General features: G+C 40.6%; 1 protein-coding gene across 4 annotated transcripts in view; it reads left to right on the plus strand.

The window, feature by feature from the left end:
• The window catches only part of PDCD6IP (programmed cell death 6 interacting protein), a 76,299-nt gene that overhangs the window by 7,832 nt on the left and 50,734 nt on the right, over positions 1-17,733 (plus strand). For all 4 annotated transcript variants that reach the window (XM_040479673.1, XM_040479671.1, XM_040479670.1 and 1 more), the window contains exons 2-4: positions 9,136-9,190; positions 10,878-10,947; positions 15,285-15,412. In XM_040479673.1, the coding sequence (XP_040335607.1) occupies positions 9,136-9,190; positions 10,878-10,947; positions 15,285-15,412 (253 nt within the window). The remainder of the gene's footprint in view (positions 1-9,135; positions 9,191-10,877; positions 10,948-15,284; positions 15,413-17,733) is intronic.

Below are 17,733 nucleotides of genomic sequence, written 5' to 3' on the forward strand. Positions count from 1 at the left end.
TTTCTTTCTTTCTTTCTTTCTTTCTTTCTTTCTTTCTTTCTTTCTTTTAAATGTTTATTTTTGAGAGAGAGAGACAGAAAGTGAGTAGGGGAGGGGCAGAGAGCGAGGGAGACACAGAATCTGAAGCAGGCTCCAGGCTCTGAACTGTCAGCCCAGAACCTGTCCCAGGGCTCGAACTCACAAACCGTGAGATCGTGACCTGAGCCGAAGTCAGATGCGTACCCGACTGAGCCACCCAGGCGCCCCAAAACATTACTTATTTCTAAAATATTAAAAGTACATACGGATTCTTTGCAGCATTATTTCCCATAATGCTCTTTCTGTCTGTCTGTCTGTCTGTCCGTCTGTCTTTCACCAACTTTGTAGCATACTGGCTTTCCTTCTTCCTACTTGTGGAAAACTCGCAGCAGAGGTCTACTTGTTAGAGGTATATCCTAAGCTAGAATCTGCTGATACAGTAAAGCATATTTAAGTGATAGAGAGGTGGGTAGATTTCCTTGTTCCCTCTGTAGAGAATTTTGAGACCTAAGATTTAGGCTGAATTACAAGGGATAGTGTGATGGAATTATGTAGAAGGAGTAGTTCGTTGTATTTCGTATTGTAGGAATAAGTAGCATTTTGCCTGTGGTAACTACAGTTAGCGATGGCTGCTTTCTTTGAAAAGCATTAGTTGAGCGGCGCCTGGGTGGCTCAGTCGGTTAAGCGTTCGACTTTGTCTCAGGTCATGCATGGTCTCATGGTTCATGGGCTCAAGCCCCACGTCGGGCTGTGTGCTGACAGCTCAGAGCCTGCTTTGGATTCTGCGTCTCCCCTTCTCTCTCTCTCTCTGACCCTCTCCTGCTTGCACTCTCTCTGTCTCTCAAAAATAAATAAATGTTAAAAACAATTAAGAAAAAAAAAGCATTAGTTGGTTTCTGTTGGGGTTGAGTCCAGAGGAGTCACATATTATTTCCAATGACTGTCCTCCCATAGTTCTTACTTTAAATTAATCACCTGTCCTGAGACAGCTATCTTACTTTGAGGATTCCATCGCATAGCTTCTAGTCTTTCAATATATGATATAAATGTACTTTTTCCCTACACGGCTTAAGTTTTGAGAGTCGAGCCCAAAAGCTTTGAATGGAGATAGCTATAAACAATTCAGGACATTCTGTTTAGCGCCCCCCGCCCCCCGCCGATCCATTTGCAGGGGAGGTAGCTTTATCTCCTACTACTTCCTTTCGTGCTTACTGCAGAGGAGTCAGCAAACCAAGGCCTGGTCAGCTGCTATTTTTGTATTGTTCATAGCCACCGCTCTGAGTGGGTCGGGGCTGTGAGCCTTGGAGACCTAGCCGGCGTGCTCCCCTCTATCCCATCGTCCCCTTTCTTCCCAGTGCCTGCCTCCCTGGCCATTCACTGGCTGCACCTCACTGCCGCCCAGGGTTAGCTCTGGGGCCACCTACACTTGGCAGGGAATGTACAGTCTCAGGCTGGGAGTTGGTGACTCAGCACATTGCTTGTCTCCAGCAGCTGAGCCAGCTGCCCAAGTTGAGATGGCTGGGCTTTCTGGGAGAAGAGGAGGGCGTGCTGGAACTTGGGTGTCACTGAGGCAGAGAGTGAAGGTGACTGTGTTGTGACTGCCCACCCCCTCCCCTGGGGCCCTCTCAACCAGACCGGATACTCTTCCTTGGAGAATGAATCTAGTTAATGACAGTTGGGTGGCTGTGTACCTAGAGTGCCCTCCATCTGAGATGGCCCAGGTCAGGGAAGAAGCTTACAGGGCTGGCAGGAGTTTTCCTTCTTGTTGTGTCAAGACCTGCGTATTATCTTGACTTTGCCTTTTGCTTGGCCAAGCCGACAATAGCCCTTCTCAGAAACAGTTGCTCTGTCAGCCTTGTTGCTGGGCCTTGCGTGCTGTTGCCTTCTTTTGTCTCCAGCCCTTGGGACCTGGCTGGTGTCTCCTTGTGGGCTGCGCTTTGGTAGTTCCTGTTGGTTCACAAAACAGAGAATCTTGGGTTTTACTTTCCAGAGATAAAAAAGGTTACTTTTAAAAAATTTGCAGCTTAGTGACGTATTGGGGGCTAGCAATTAAATAGCAAACAGATGCATTCTCTGCTCTCATGGAGCTTAGAATCCTTTGAGGAAAAAGATACCATACATAATTCCGTAAGTGGGTATATTACAAACTGGTAAGTTGTATGGAGGACGAATTCAGAGGCCCAAGAGATTATAAAGGGAGAGTTTAAACTCCTGGTTTATAACAGGAGTGAGGTTGACCGTCCTTCTCAGTTCTGCCACCACTGTGGAACAGCCGAGTTACGCTCCCCCATCTCCTGCCTGGATTACTGTAAGAGCTTCCTGACCGACCTCTCTCCTTTGCTCTTGCACAATTGCAAGTCCGTCTTCCCCATGGAGGCGTGGACGGTGACTGTGAAAACAGATGAGCTCGTGTTACTCTTCTGTCCGGACTCTGATGGTTTCCCCTCTTCCTCCGAACAGTAGAAACCAAAAGTCTTACGGTTCTGCTCCGAACATCGTTACTTCTTTGATTTCATCTTCTCCTGTGCTGGCCCTGTGACCATACTGGCCTCCTTGCCGTGGCTGGGTGTCTTCGGGCATGCTCTTGTCCCAGTTTTTGGCACTTGATTGTCCCACGACTGCTGATCTTTTATCTCACTTACCTGCTGGCCTTATCACATCACCTCCTTCGTACCTTCTCTATTATCTGTGGTTTTCAAAATTGTTTTATTTCTTCTGTGTAGTCAAGTTATCACATGTTCTGTTTGAAGACCACAGTCTTCTCACCCTGTACAACACCTTATCCTTTTTACTTTTTTCTCTATAGCACTTACTACGGTCCCCTGTACTATATTTTTACTTAATCTATTTTTTCTCCCCCTCTACAAGTAAAGCTCTACAAGAGCTCAAAATTTTAAATGTTTGTTTACTGCAGAATTTCTATGTCCTAGAACTGTGTTTGGTACATAGTAAATTCTTAGTGTATATTTTTTGAATGAATGGATGAACGAATGGATGAGGGAAGGCTTTTTTGATGGTATATCAGTCTAGATAAGAAAAGCAGGAAATCATGATAGGAAAAGTGTCCAGAGGGGGATAAAAAAACTGGTGGAGGCCCTGAGCCAGGAGAGAGCATAGACTAATGAATAGGACGTGTAGTGAATATTCTCAGATGAGGCTGGAGAGGTTGAATGATGGCTGGATAATGCCAGGCCTTGTCAAAAATTTTGGATGAAATTTTAAGTATGATAGGAATGAGGTAAAGCGTTTCAACATTTAATAATTCAGAGTTCTTTTTTTTTTTCAGACTACGAGAATGTTTTAGGTACAAGAATATTCTTCTACATGATCACGGTACAGCTTTCAAAATTGGGAAGTTAGCATTGATTGAATATTACCGTGTAACCCATAAAATGCACTCAAATTTTGCCAAGTGTCCCAATGATATTTTTACAGGCTCAGGATTTCATCCAGGATCCTTTGGCATTTAATTGGCTCTTTAGTCTGCTTACGTCTGGAACAGTTCCTCAGTTTCTCCTTGTTTTTCACAACCTTGACATCTTTTTTTTTTTTTTTTTAATTTTTTTTTTTTTCAACGTTTATTTATTTTTGGGACAGAGAGAGACAGAGCATGAACGGGGGAGGGGCAGAGAGAGAGGGAGACACAGAATCGGAAACAGGCTCCAGGCTCTGAGCCATCAGCCCAGAGCCTGACGCGGGGCTCGAACTCACGGACCGCGAGATCGTGACCTGGCTGAAGTCGGACGCCTAACCGACTGCGCCACCCAGGCGCCCCTACATCTTTAAAGAGTATAAGCTGCTTACTTTGTAGAATGTCCCTCGGTAAGGGTTTGTGTTATTTTTTCTTAGGATTTATGCATTTTTGGGCAGCAGTACCACCAAAGTGCAGCTGGGTTTTGTTTTTGGTTTTGTGCATGTCAGGAAGAACTTGATGTTGTTTGGTGCCCTGTGTTTAACTTTCATGATTTGATCAAGATGATGTCTGCCGGGTTTCTTGACCTTACAGTTGATGAGTATGTTGAACAAATTAGTAAGTACTTTGTGGGGAGAATCTTTGTAATACCCTGTTTCCATCAGACTTTCTTGTGTTAGCATCCATTGATATATCTTAACTGAAACAGATACTCTGAAAGGTGCCGTGGTGATTTTTCCAACTCTGTTATAGCTTCTAGTGTTACGAGCTGCCGTTGTGCAGTAGGGTAGTGCTTTCCCTGTTCATCTATTTATTTTATTTGCTTCAAATTGGTGTTCTTGTTTTTCTCAATGGGTTACGATTTGTTTATTTCATTTAATTTTTTTCTGGACTTGGCTAGCAGGAGTCCCTTAAAGCTAGTTCTTACGTCTTTTTGACACGGCCTCATTTTTTGAGTACTTCCTTGACTATCTGACATAGCAAGATGTTTGAGGTTTGATTCTTGAATTTTCTCCATCTCCACCGTGGAATCTGTCACTTCTTGAAGGAGTGTTGGCTCCTAAAGCAGAGAATTATTCATCTGGGCTCTAGATGTGCTTATGCCACTAAGGTGTTATTGCTTCTAGGCCCTCAGAGCATATATGTTTAGGAAATACACTCACACACACACTTATACCTGTTTTTGTATTTCTCCACTGTATATACATGTGTGTGTACGTGTGTGTATTTTTGTTGTTGTTTAGTTTATTTTTGAGAAAGAGAGAGACAGAGACGGAAAGTGTGTGGGAGCCAGCAGGGTAGGGGTAGAGAGGCAGAGACAGAGGGAGACACAGGACCCGAAGCAGGCTCTGCACTGACAGTGGGTCTCGAACCCATGAACCGTGAGATCATGACCTGAGCCGAAGTCAGACGTCCAGCCAACTGAGCCACTCAGGCACCCCTGGATTTCTCCACCATATTAGAAAATCACACTGTTACCTCCAATTCCAGGCAAAAACTACAGAATTTATTCTAGCCATTTCTCTTTCTGTGACTCTTTTCTCTGACAGTTAGAAATTAGTGTCCATTATCTTCATCGTGTTTACTTAATTGCTCAGATCTTGTTGTTTGTAACCAAACCTGTGGCTATGTCAGCCAAAAACTTGGTCTCGCACATGTTGCCCCTCCCCCTGGAAGATTGGCCTCAGAAACAGTCATTGGAATGATAGCCCTGAAGAAGGTGGGGAGGGGAGGGGAGGTAATAAGAGAAGGAGGAAGGGTTAGAGAGGCCAGTTAGAAGGCTTTGCCTTGGATATCCCCAATGTCTCATGTTAGCTCAAAGGTCAGCCTGATGAGGGAGAAGATTGCTTCTTGTTTGATGATTGTTCTGGCTGCTGGGTGGAGAGTAGACTGAGAAGAATGACAAATGACTCAAGGAGACTTTGTGATTAGTCTACTTTCAAGGGAGGGTAGAAGTTTTTTTTTTAATTTTTTTAAATCTAATTCCGGTTTAGGTAACATTCAGTGTTATATTAGTTTCAAGTGTACAATATAGTGATTCAGCATTTTTGTACATTACTCAGTGCTTATCAAGATAAATGTTCTCTCAATGGGGAAAAACTGAGAACTTTTCCCCTAAGGTCAGGAACACAGCGACTCTCACCACTTTTATTCAACATAGTACTGGAAGTCCTAGCCACAGCAGTCAGACAACAAAAAGATATAGAAGGCATCCAAATTGGTAAGGAAGAAGTAAAACTTTTAACTATTTGCGGGTGACATGATACCATGTATAGAAAACCTGAAGGACTCCATCAAACAACTGCTAGAACGGATCAACGAGTCCAATAAAGTTGCAGAATACAAAATCAGCATACAGAAATCTGTTGCGTTCCTATACACCAGTAATGAAGCAGCAGAAAGAGAAATTAAGAAAGCAATCCCATTTACAATTGCACCAAAAATAGTAAGATACCTAGGAATAAACCTAACCAAAGAGGTGAAAGACCTGTACTCTGAAAAGTATAAAACACTGATGAAAGAAATTAAAGATGACACAAATGGAGACATTCCATGTTCATGGATTAGAAGAGTAAATATTGTTAAAGTATCTATACTACCCAAAGCAATCTACACATTTAATGCAATTCTTATCAAAATACCAGCAGCATTTTTTATAGAACTGGAACAAATAATCCTAAAATTTGTATGGAACCAGAAAAGACCCTAAAAAGCCAAAGCAATCTTGAAAAAGAAAAGCAAAGCTAGAAGTATTACAATTCAAGTTATATTACAAAACTGTAGTGATCAAAACAGTATGGTACTGGCATAAAAATAGACACATAGATGAATAGAACAGAATAGAAAACCCAGAAATGAACATGCAGTTACATATGACCAATTAATCTTTGGCAAAACAGAAAAGAATAATGGGAAAAAGTCTCTTCAACAAATGGTGTTGGGAAAACTGGACCACTTTCTTATACACAAAAATAAACTCAAAATGGATTAAGGACCTAAATGTGGACCTGAAATTATAAAAATCCTAGGAGAGAACACAAGCTGTAACTTCTCTGACATTGGCCATGGCAGCTTTTGTCTAGATAGGTCTCCTGAACCAAGGGAAACAAAAGCAAGGATAAACTATTGGGACTACCTTAAATAAAAAGGTTCCACACAGTGAAGGAGACAACAAAACTAAAAGGCGACTTGTGGAATGGGAGAAGATACTTGGAAATGACCTATCTGATAAAGGGTTAGTATCCAAATGTATAAAGAACTTCTGAATCTCAACACCCCAAAACAAATAACCCAATTAAAAGATGGGCAGAAGACACGAACATTCTTCCAAACAAGACATGATGATCAACAGATACATGAAAGATGGTCCACATCACTCATCATCAAGGAAATGCAAATCAAAACCACAATGGGATATCACCTCACACCTGTCAGAATGGCTAAAATAAAAAACAAGAAATGGCAGGTATTGGCAAGGATGTGGAGAAAAAGGAAACCTTTGTGCACTGTTGGTGGGAATGCAAACTGGTGCAGCCACTGTGGAAGACAATATGGAGGTTCCTCAAAAAATTAAAGATAGACCTACCATATGATTCTGTAATTCCACTACTGGGTATTTACCCAAGTAAAACACTAATTTGAAAAGGTCTATGCATTTTCTGTTTGTTTAAACATAATTGACAATGGCCAAACTACAGAAGCAGTCCAAGTGTCCATCAATAGGTGAGTGGATAAAGACGTGGTGTGTGTGTGTGTATATTGCCCAGCCATACAGAAGAATGAAATCTTGCCATTTACAATGACATGGATGGAGCTAGAGAGTACAATGGTAAACGAAAGAAGTCCAAGAAAGACAGATACCATGTAATTTCACTCATGTGCGGAATTTAAGAAAACAAATGAGCAAAGGAAAAAAGAGAAACCAAGAAGCAGACTTTTTTTTTTTTTTAATTTTTTTTTTCAACGTTTATTTTTGGGACAGAGAGAGACAGAGCATGAACGGGGGAGGGGCAGAGAGAGAGGGAGACACAGAATCGGAAACAGTCTCCAGGCTCCGAGCCATCAGCCCAGAGCCTGACGCGGGGCTCGAACTCCCAGACCGTGAGATCGTGACCTGGCTGAAGTCGGACGCTTAACCGACTGCGCCACCCAGGCGCCCCAAGAAACAGACTTTTAATTGTAGAGAATAAACTGATGGTTACGGGGCGGGGGTGAGGGGGGATGTGGGGGTAGGTGAAACAGGTGATGGGGATCAAAGAGTGCACTTGTGATGAGCACTGGCTGATGTATAGAATTAGTGAATCGCTATATTGTACGCCTCAAACTAATACAATGCTGTATGTTAACTGGAATTAAAATAAGAATAAAAAAAATTAAATGTACTCTTTTTTAATCCCCTTCACCTACTTCACCCATTTTCTCACCCACTTCGCCTCTGGTAACCATCAGTTTGTTGTCTATAGTTAAGAGTGTGCCTTTTGATTTGTCTCTTTTTTTCTTTTTCATTTATTATTATTATTATTATTTCATGTTTATTTTTGACAGAGTGAGCAGGGGAGGAGCAGAGATAGAGGGGGACAGGGGATCTGAGGCAGGCTCTGCACTGACAGCAGAGAGCCCGTTGTGGGGCTCAAACTCACAAACTGAGATCATGACCTGAGCCAAAGTCGGACACTTACCTGAGCCACCCAGGCGTCCCTCGTTTATTTTGTTTCTTAAATTCTGTTATTCTGTTTTGTAAATTTCTTAAATTACTGCCCGTGCTCTCTTCTAGGATTTTTATGGTTTCAGGTCTCACATTTATTTAGGTCCTTAGTCCATTTTGAGTTTATTTGTGTGTGTGGTATAAGAAAGTGGTCCAGTTTCATTCTTTTGCATGTTGCTGTCCAGTTTTCCCAACACCATTTGTTGAAGAGATTGCGTTTTTCCCATTGCATATTCTTGCCTCCCTTGTTGAAATTAATTGACCATATAATCGTGAGTGTATTTCTGGGCAGGGTGGAAGCTTTGATGAAGGGTGTGACAGTGGAGATGGGCAGAAGTGGAGATGTCCAAGGCATATGTGAAAGTTAGTAAACCTGTTTTTAAATAGCAGTTTATCAGAGATGTTAATTTGCTCAATGGATATAAACAGTTGCCTTAATAAGTAGTATTTTTTTTTTAAATTTTTTTTTCAACGTTTTTTATTTATTTTTGGGACAGAGAGAGACAGAGCATGAACGGGGGAGGGGCAGAGAGAGAGAGAGACACAGAATCGGAAACAGGCTCCAGGCTCCGAGCCATCAGCCCAGAGCCTGATGCGGGGCTCGAACTCACGGACCGCGAGATCGTGACCTGGCTGAAGTCGGACGCTTAACCGACTGCGCCACCCAGGCGCCCCAATAAGTAGTATTTTAAGAAATACTTTGGTTCTGGGCAGATGTTAGTTTCCTTTTAGCCAATACACTTGGTCCGTATTTGTCTTTAGTGGTGAGTATGAGTTTTTTGTTCACAAATTTTTTTATTGCATGCATTTCACATTCTCATTTACACATTAAAAGATTGTGTTTATTAACTTTAAAATGGCTGATTGAATTTGATTTGTGGGCTGCTCAAAGTAAGCGTGAATAATTTTTGTGTACTCATAAACTAGTTGTGTATACGTAAATGTATATAATATTTAGCTTTGGTAATTATAAATTTTCCTTTTTTTCTTCTTTTTTTAGATATTATGATCAAATTTGTTCCATTGAACCCAAATTCCCATTCTCTGAAAATCAGGTAAGTTATTTTAATTTGTTTTAAAGTTATAATAATGGCAAACACCCATTTCTTCCGACACATGGTATCATTTAAAAAAAAAATTTTTTTTTAACATTTATTCATTTTTGAAAGACAGAGACAGAGCATGAATGGGGGAGGGTCAGAGAGAGGGAGACACAGAATCCGAAACAGGCTCCAGGCTCCCAGCTGTCAGCACAGAGCCCGACGCGGGGCCCGAACTCACGCGAGATCACGCGAGATCATGACCCGAGCCGAAGTCGGTCGCCCAACCGACTGAGCTACCCAGGCGCCCCATGGTATCACTTTTTAAAATAAATGGTGCTTCTTCCCTATTTTATCTTTCTGTAAGACCTTTTGATACAAATTAGAAGCTTGTAAGCCCATCTGATGAGAATCTATATCTTTGGAAGAGTCTCTTGGAATTCTGTTCCTGTTCATGTCATTCCTTAGTGACTTTTGGGTTTATGTGGAGCATTGGACTGCATTTTTTCCCCCTGTATTTTATGTCAATATGATCTGTTGACTGATTAACATAGTCTGTGATGTCCTTCCCTTTGTGTTACACAGAATAAAAAAGGAAACTGAAGTATTAGTCTCAGTGTCTGTGTTTTAAAAATTGACACAAATTATATTTGCATATAAAGTTGCAAGTGCTGTTCTGATTAGATGTTATACTACAAGAATATTTGCTTTCTTTTAAAGGCTAGATACTAAAAATGCTGATGATTTCTCACAGTTTTGTTTGAGAGACTTGTTAAACGTTTTCAATTTGTGTGACATTTTAAGTTTCAAAATACGTAGTTTATGGAAAATGCTTTAAACATTCTTGTAGTAAAGTTTTTACAGGTGATGTAATATGTTGAAATTTGCTTTAAGATACTCAAGGAGGAAAAAGTATGTGTGTAGGGTTGGGAGGGGACATGGAAAGTGGGAGTAGGTGAATCCAGACATTCAAAAGGCTAAAACTGTGATGGCTGTATGGCGTTCATTCTGTTATTCTCTCTAGTTTTGTGTATATTGAAAATTTCTCTAATCCAGAATTAAAATTTTTGCATGGGATTGCAATACATAATTTAAAAGAGGTAAGTTGTTTTTAACCTTTATATGTGGAATATATTAGAATCAGAGTGAAATAGTTTTTTTTTATTAAGTAAACTTTTAATTTATGTATAGCATACATACAAAAGTGAATATCATGTGTATAGCTTGAATCTTTATAAAGCGAATACACATGTGTAAGTACAACCCAAATCAAGAAATAACATATTATCTCATTCCCCCAAAGGTAACCCTTCTCCTTTTGTCATCGGGGAGTAATTTTTAATTTTATATTCAAGGAAACCTTTGCTTCTCTTGGCTTGACAATCATTTATTAAGTGCCTGTTCTGTTCACGCCACTGTGTGTTGTAAAGATGAGTAAGATAGTGTTTTCTGGAGAGGACAATCTGTGCACAATTACTGAGGCAGAATGACCATCGGAAATATCATAGTGCTAGTATTTTACTTTTAAAAAAGAAAACTCTGTGGTCCAGGAAAAGGGAAAGGAGTTAGTTGTCTACAGAAGATAATGTTTTGACAAGCTTTAGTCCTTTTCCTCACTGTGGATTTTTCTTCAAAATAAACCTAATATTTAATGAGAAGCAAGAAGGTAAGATAATTTTCTCTTTGCTCTTTTTCTATCAAGATCTGCTTGACATTTACCTGGAAGGATGCTTTTGATAAAGGTTCACTTTTTGGAGGATCTGTGAAATTGGGTATGTAATGACTTTAAAAAATGATAAGACACTTGGGCTAAACACGTTGTATTATTTTAGGCTTTAAAAATTGCTCTCCTGACAGCTTTTTGTAAATAATAAAAATGTTCACATTTTTTTTTTTTAATTTCAACTTTTAATGTAATTTCCAAATACTTGTAGAGAGCCTATGCCTTGCCAGACACTGTCCTAGTTATAACAACAAATGAGACAGTTGTATTCAGTCTGTTTAGGAGAACAACTCATCATTCCAAAATATAACGGATAGTCTATGAGGATATGAACAAAGTAGTGAGCCTGTAAATGAGGAAGACATGAATTCTGCTTGTTGAAAGCAAGCTGTGTTCAGGTTAAGCTCTGAAGGATGAATTTGGTTTTCCCAGCTAAAAAATCATGTTACAGGTAGACCATTATAACCAAAGGTCGGGAGAATGAAGGCGGGTTGGCAGGTTAACCACCGTGTGCATTAATTTTCTTGTTTTTGAAATGGGGAATAAATAGTACTGTGAAATACTGTTTATCTCATTTGGGCTCTTGTGTGGATTAAATGGGTGGATACATGCAGAGTCCTTAGGAGAGTGTGCAGTAAATATTAGCTGCAGTAAGTAATAGGAATGTATTTTATTGTAAATAAGTACACGTAACACAGTATTTGTGGTACGTGTGCATTATAGAGAATACATAATATAACACATAGTATATGGTACAAATTATGTATGATGCATATTAATAAAATTATTGTAAGGCTTGAAACCATAGGTTGAATTGAGGATTATGGAGGGTAAAGACATTGGAAAGCAGATGGTGAAGAGGTGCGAATATACTGTGCATGTGTACTCTTCTCTCTTACGTGTTAATAGCTGGAATTTATTGAGTATTATTCCACCTAGGCACTGTGGAAAGGGCTTCACATATATTATCCTCCTGAATTCCCCAAAAGCCCAATGAAGAAAGGCACTGTTATTACCAGTTGAACACACTTGTTTAGAAAGATGAAGCGACTTTCTGAGTCATAAGGGAAGGATTTGGTGAAGTGGGATGTGATTCCAGAAAGCCTGACTCCAGGTACTAGAGACAAACAGACCAGTGAGGAGACTGGTGACAGATGAGATGAGAGAGGGTGGTATGTGTGGGTCAGAGGAGAAGGAGGGGATTTGAGCAACGTTTCGGAGTTGAAACTGACTGGATCTGCCGAATGTCTCTCAGAAGGAAGAGGAGTAGTTGAGGGTTGACTCTAAGATTTATAACTCAGTTTGACTTGTTGGGTATTCCTTCCAAAAGGCAAGTTGAGTTTGACTTTTGTATGCTGTGTCTGGGTAGAATTTTTTTTTTTTTTTGGCATTTGGAAACAGATTTAAAAGTCAAGAGTGGTAGAGATGTAGATTTGGGAACAGTTATCATTAAATGATAATAATAAATCTATCTCCTCTGGTAGTCCGTAGATTGGGAAAAGTGTGAAGGCCAGAGCTAGGTGATAATAACGTTCAAAGGAAACAGGAGCAGGTTCCTGGGAATGAGGGTGAGAAAAAGCTTTCAGATCTCAGAGGAACCAGAGAAGAATAGAGGCACGGCATTGAGTGACAGAAGGGTTTCCGAGGTCACATAGTCCAGTGGTTCCTGAACCTGGCCGCATGTTAGAATTACCTGAGGAAAATGTGAAAGGTACACCTGTAAAGATACAGAATGCCAGATGTGATAGGAAGAATTTCCGGGGTGGACCACTGGAATTAGTATCCTTGAAAATTCCTCCGGGTGATTTTAGTATCTATCCAGGTTGGAACATCACTGACAGAATCGTTGTGGCAGAGGGAAGTCACATAAAGTTGGAGAAGTCAGTGGATTTGGTAATGAAAGAAGTTTCACTAGGGGCATGCCCCTGCATCAGGTTGAGGGGTGGACCAGAGGTGAGGAGATGGGAACCGCAAATGCGGATTGCTCATCTTAAAAGATTTTCAGTAAGGGTTTCAGGACAAGGCATTATGCTGAGAGGGAGACCAGGTCAAGAAAAGGATTTTCCTTTTTCTTTGGCATTTGCAGTGCCACGTTGGTAGGCTGAGAACAAGGAGCACGTGCCAGAACTAGAAGGTACCTGAGGGAGGTAGGTTCTTCCTGAGAGACGTGGGAAGCAAAGGACTTAACAGAAATAGAGCAGGACATCGTTCATCAAGGCACGCCGGTAGCAGATACTGGGAATTAAATGTCCTTCAGTTGGGAATGCAAGCTGGTGCAGCCACTCTGGAAAACGGTATGGAGGTTCCCCAAACAGCTAAAAATAGAACTACCCTACAACCCAGCAGTTGCACTACTGGGTATTTATCCAAGGGATCCAGGTGTGCTGTTTCAAAGGGGCACGTGCACCCCCATGTTTATAGCAGCACTATCCACAATAGCCAAAGTATGGAAAGAGCCAAAATGTCCATCGATGGATGAATGGATAAAGAAGATGTGGTCTACATACAGTGGATTATTACTCGGCAATCAAAAAGAATGAAATCTTGCCATTTGCAGCTACGTGGATGGAACTGGAGGCTGTTATGCTCAGTGAAATTAGAGAAAGACAAAAATCGCATGACTTCACTCATATGAGGACTTTAAGAGGCAAAACAGATGAACATAAGGGAGGGGAAACAAAAATAACATAAAAACAGGGAGGGGGACAAAACAGAAGAGACTCAAATATGGAGAACAAACAGGGTTACTGGACGGGTGCTGGGAGAGGGGATGGGCTAAATGGGTAAGGGACAGTAAGGAATCTACTCCTGAAATCATTGTTGCACTGTATGCTAACTAATTTGGATGTAAATTTAAAAAAATAAAAAATAAAATAAAAAAAAATGTCCTTCAGTAATGTCTTGGCTAAATAAAGCATGGGCTACCCACTCATTAGAATATTGTGTAATTTTAGGATACTAAGAACGAGAGTGCAAGTATATTTTTGTTCAAGTGTAAAGCTTTGTCCTGTTTCTCAGTGCATATGAAAGTTATGTTTATAGTATATTGTAGTCTGTTCAAAGTGTGCAATAGCATTTTGTGTGAGAAACAATGTATATAACCTAATTTAAAATTTTGTTGCTAAATAATGCTGTCATCTGAGCTTTCAGGGACTTGTGATCAGTGGTCACAGATCACCATAACATATATAATAATGATGATGAAAAAGGTTTAAATCCTGTGAGCATTACCAAAATGTCACACAGAGATGCAAAGTGAGCAAATGCTGTTGGACAAGGTGGTGCTGATCGATTTGCTGATTGATGCAGTTGCCACTACCTCTCATTTTGTAAAAGAATGCAATTATCTGCGAAGTGCAATAGAGTGAAGCACAGTAAAATGAGGCATGCCTCAATTTGCCTTTTGAGATCTGCGTATTTATTTCACTTAGCACAATGCCCTCCGGGTTCGTCCGTGGTGTAGCATGTGACAGGAAGTCCGTCCTTTTTGAGGCCAAATGATATTCCATTACGTGTTTACCCATCAGTGGACACTTGGGTTTCTCCCGCCTTTTGGCTACGAACGTGGGTGTGTAAATGTCTTTTTGTGACTGCTCTCAGTTCTCTTTGGAATATACCCAGAAGTGGAATTGTTGGATCCAATGGGAGTTTTATTTCTGAGTGTTTGAGGAACTGCCATACTGTTTTCCACAGGACTGCAGTATTTCACCTTCCCACCAACAGCTCACAGTGGTTCCAGTTTCTCCACATGCTTGCCAACAGTTGTTATTTTTTGTTGTTTCTGTTCCTGATAGTAGCTGTCCCAGTGGATGTGAGGTGTGTGGTTTCTTGATCAGAGCTGTATTTTAACTGCTTGCACAATCTAGCCTTCTGATGGATGTATCGGGATAAGGGTGTGAGACTTGGAGGTGCCTGCCTTGGGTTAGGTTTGTCATAGGGAAGAACTGACTTACTGGCTTGAGTGCAGTGAGAAGATATATGTGTGTATACACACACACACACACACACACACACACACACACACACCAATCTTCTGTAAAATTTTGAGAGGTGATGGGAAAACAATTTATTTGACTTTAAGTGAGAATTGACATGAGAATGACTTTTCATTTGGAACCTAGTAGCATTGTGGACGTAAAGGAAAGGAAAGAATAACTCCTTGATCTTTTGAATTTTAGATGATGGGATTATCGTTGTGGAAATAAATAAATTGCTGCCTGGCCGGGCAGCATTGGAAATATGGGTACTATTATGGGTGAGGAAACAGGTCTGGAAACTTGTTTTTGTGAGAGCCGGTGGGAGAGATTTCATAGTATTTATCTTTGAAACATTTATTTCCTTTAGAGAAAATAATCTGATAAATTTTTCCTTCTTGATTTTTTACAGCTCTTGCAAGCTTAGGATATGAAAAGAGCTGTGTGTTATTCAATTGTGCAGCGTTAGCTAGCCAGATTGCAGCAGAACAGAACCTGGATAATGATGAAGGATTGAAAGTCGCTGCTAAGCATTACCAGGTATGCAGAACAGTAACCACATAATCAACACTAACTTGGATTAAATTGCAAATAACTTGTACTTAGGCTTACAGATGTCTCTTTATACCCAGATACGTTCTTGAAAAGTAATGTACTTTTTAATGAATTGATTCACACTTTTGAAATCCTTAAACTGTTTACCTATAGACCAGCTCTATTTTTCCTCACTGTTGTATACCTAGCACCTAGGACAGTGCCTGGCACATAATAAAGGCTCAATAAATGTTGGGAGAACAAATGATTGAATGTTTGAGATGAAGTTCTTGGTTAAATCCCTTTTAAATAATTGATCTCATTAAAAAATTTTGTACAGTTGACCCTTGAACAGCGTGGGGGTTAGGGGTGGTGACCCCTTGCATAGTCAAAAATACACTGTAACATTTGACTCCCCTGGAACGTAACTAGTAATAGCCCACTGTTGACTGGATGCCTTACTGATAACATAAACAGTTGAATAACATGTATTGTCTGTGGGCGCCTGGGTGGCTCAGTCAGTTAAGCATCTAACTCATGATTTTGGCTCAGGTCATGATCTCAAGGTTCGTGAGATCAGGCCCTGTGTTGGGCTCTGCGCTGACAGCATGGAGCCTGCTTGGGATTCTCTCTCTCTCTCTCTCTCTCTCTCTCTCTCTCTCTCTGCCCCTCCCCTGCTCACACTTTCTCTCTCTCTCTCTCTCAAAATAAATACACTTAAAAAATTAAAAAAAACCTGTATTGTGTACGTTTTATGTATTATATATTGTATTCTTACAGTAAATATGTAAGAGAAAATACTTCTACAGTACTGTGCTGTATTTATTGAAAAAAAAATCCATGTATAAGTGGATCTGCGCAGTTCAAACCTCTGTTGTTCAAGGGTCAGATGTACGTTATTTAAATACATTTTTTCTTAAGAGACACAGCTGATATTTTACCATTGTCACAAAAGTTAAGACCTCTTAGTAAGGAAATTTTAACTCTGGCTTGTGGAGAGGTCATATTTAAATGTGGTCAGATATGTCATGTTCTCAAGTTAGCTAAATTTAGATTTTGGGTACTATCACTAATATGGCATATTATTTGGTGGCAGTGTATTATTTGCTCAGCTTTTCTTTTTCTTTTTTTTTTTTAATTTTTTTTTTTTTAACGTTTATTTATTTTTGAGACAGAGAGAGACAGAGCATGAACGGGGGAGGGTCAGAGAGAGAGGGAGACACAGAATCCAAAACAGGCTCCAGGCTCTGAGCGGGTCAGCACAGAGGCCAACGCGGGGCTCGAACTCACGGACTGCGAGATCATGACCTGAGCCGAAGTCGGCCGCTTAACCGACTGAGCCACCCAGGCGCCCCTATTTTTCTTTTAACGTAAAGAATAAATGATTGCTGTTGAATGATCTAGTTCATGCTTTAGATTGTGTTATAATTTACAGATGTGCTCACATACAGTATTTGACTCTCAGATGAACCTCGTGATGCATGTTGTATGTGTAATGCCACCCCATTTTACACACAAGGAGACTCAAAGGCCAGCGTGTTAATTAAGTGGTCCGTTGAGGTTTCAGGTTCTGATTCCAAATTTTATGGAATTCCAAAGGTGCTTCCTGTCTTCCATGGCTGTGGAATTTGCTTGTCCCAGAGGTGGAGTCTGATTTTTCCTGTTGTTTCAGTTTACAAGTGAGATTAAGAATGCTCTTCTAAGAAAGTGAGAGGAAGATGCATTTTAAGCAAACAACGCTCCAAATTGCGGCTTGCCGTGCAGTTTTCAATGGGCATGGATGACAGACATACTTTTCTTTTTGAGCCTCTAAAGGGCCAATATTTTAAAATGTGAAAATGAAGTCAACTTTACTTTTCTGTTAACTGTAACTCAGCTAATTGGCATGTGATAATAAATTCCATTCTGTGAGTCGCCTTTGCGATTCACAGCAGGTCACCTAGTGTGATGGAAAGGGGGTGGTGATATCAGAAGACTTAGATAGGCTTGTCTAGGCTCTTTGCCACCAGGAAGCTGTGTACCCTTGGACCTGTTCTTTAATGACCTTTGTCGGCCTCTTGTTCCAGATTTGTGACAGAGGCTGGGTCCCTTGCTGTTCTGGTCTGTGATTCTCTTAGTGTATTTAAGCAAGGTCAGCTCGTCGCTCCTTGCAGATACTCTGGTTTCATGATTCCTCATGACTGCAGAAAACATGATGTTCACTTGTAGTACATAATCTTCAGTAATCTCTACGCAGCTCCTCCATAGAACCCACATCTTTTAATCCCAGACGGATTTCTTTCTTTTTCCCAGGATCATGTGTTCCATAAAAGCAGTTATTTTGGGTG

This window comes from Herpailurus yagouaroundi, unplaced genomic scaffold (assembly GCF_014898765.1).
Source record: "Herpailurus yagouaroundi ecotype Mexico unplaced genomic scaffold, PumYag 159, whole genome shotgun sequence".
Taxonomy (NCBI): domain Eukaryota; kingdom Metazoa; phylum Chordata; class Mammalia; order Carnivora; family Felidae; genus Herpailurus; species Herpailurus yagouaroundi.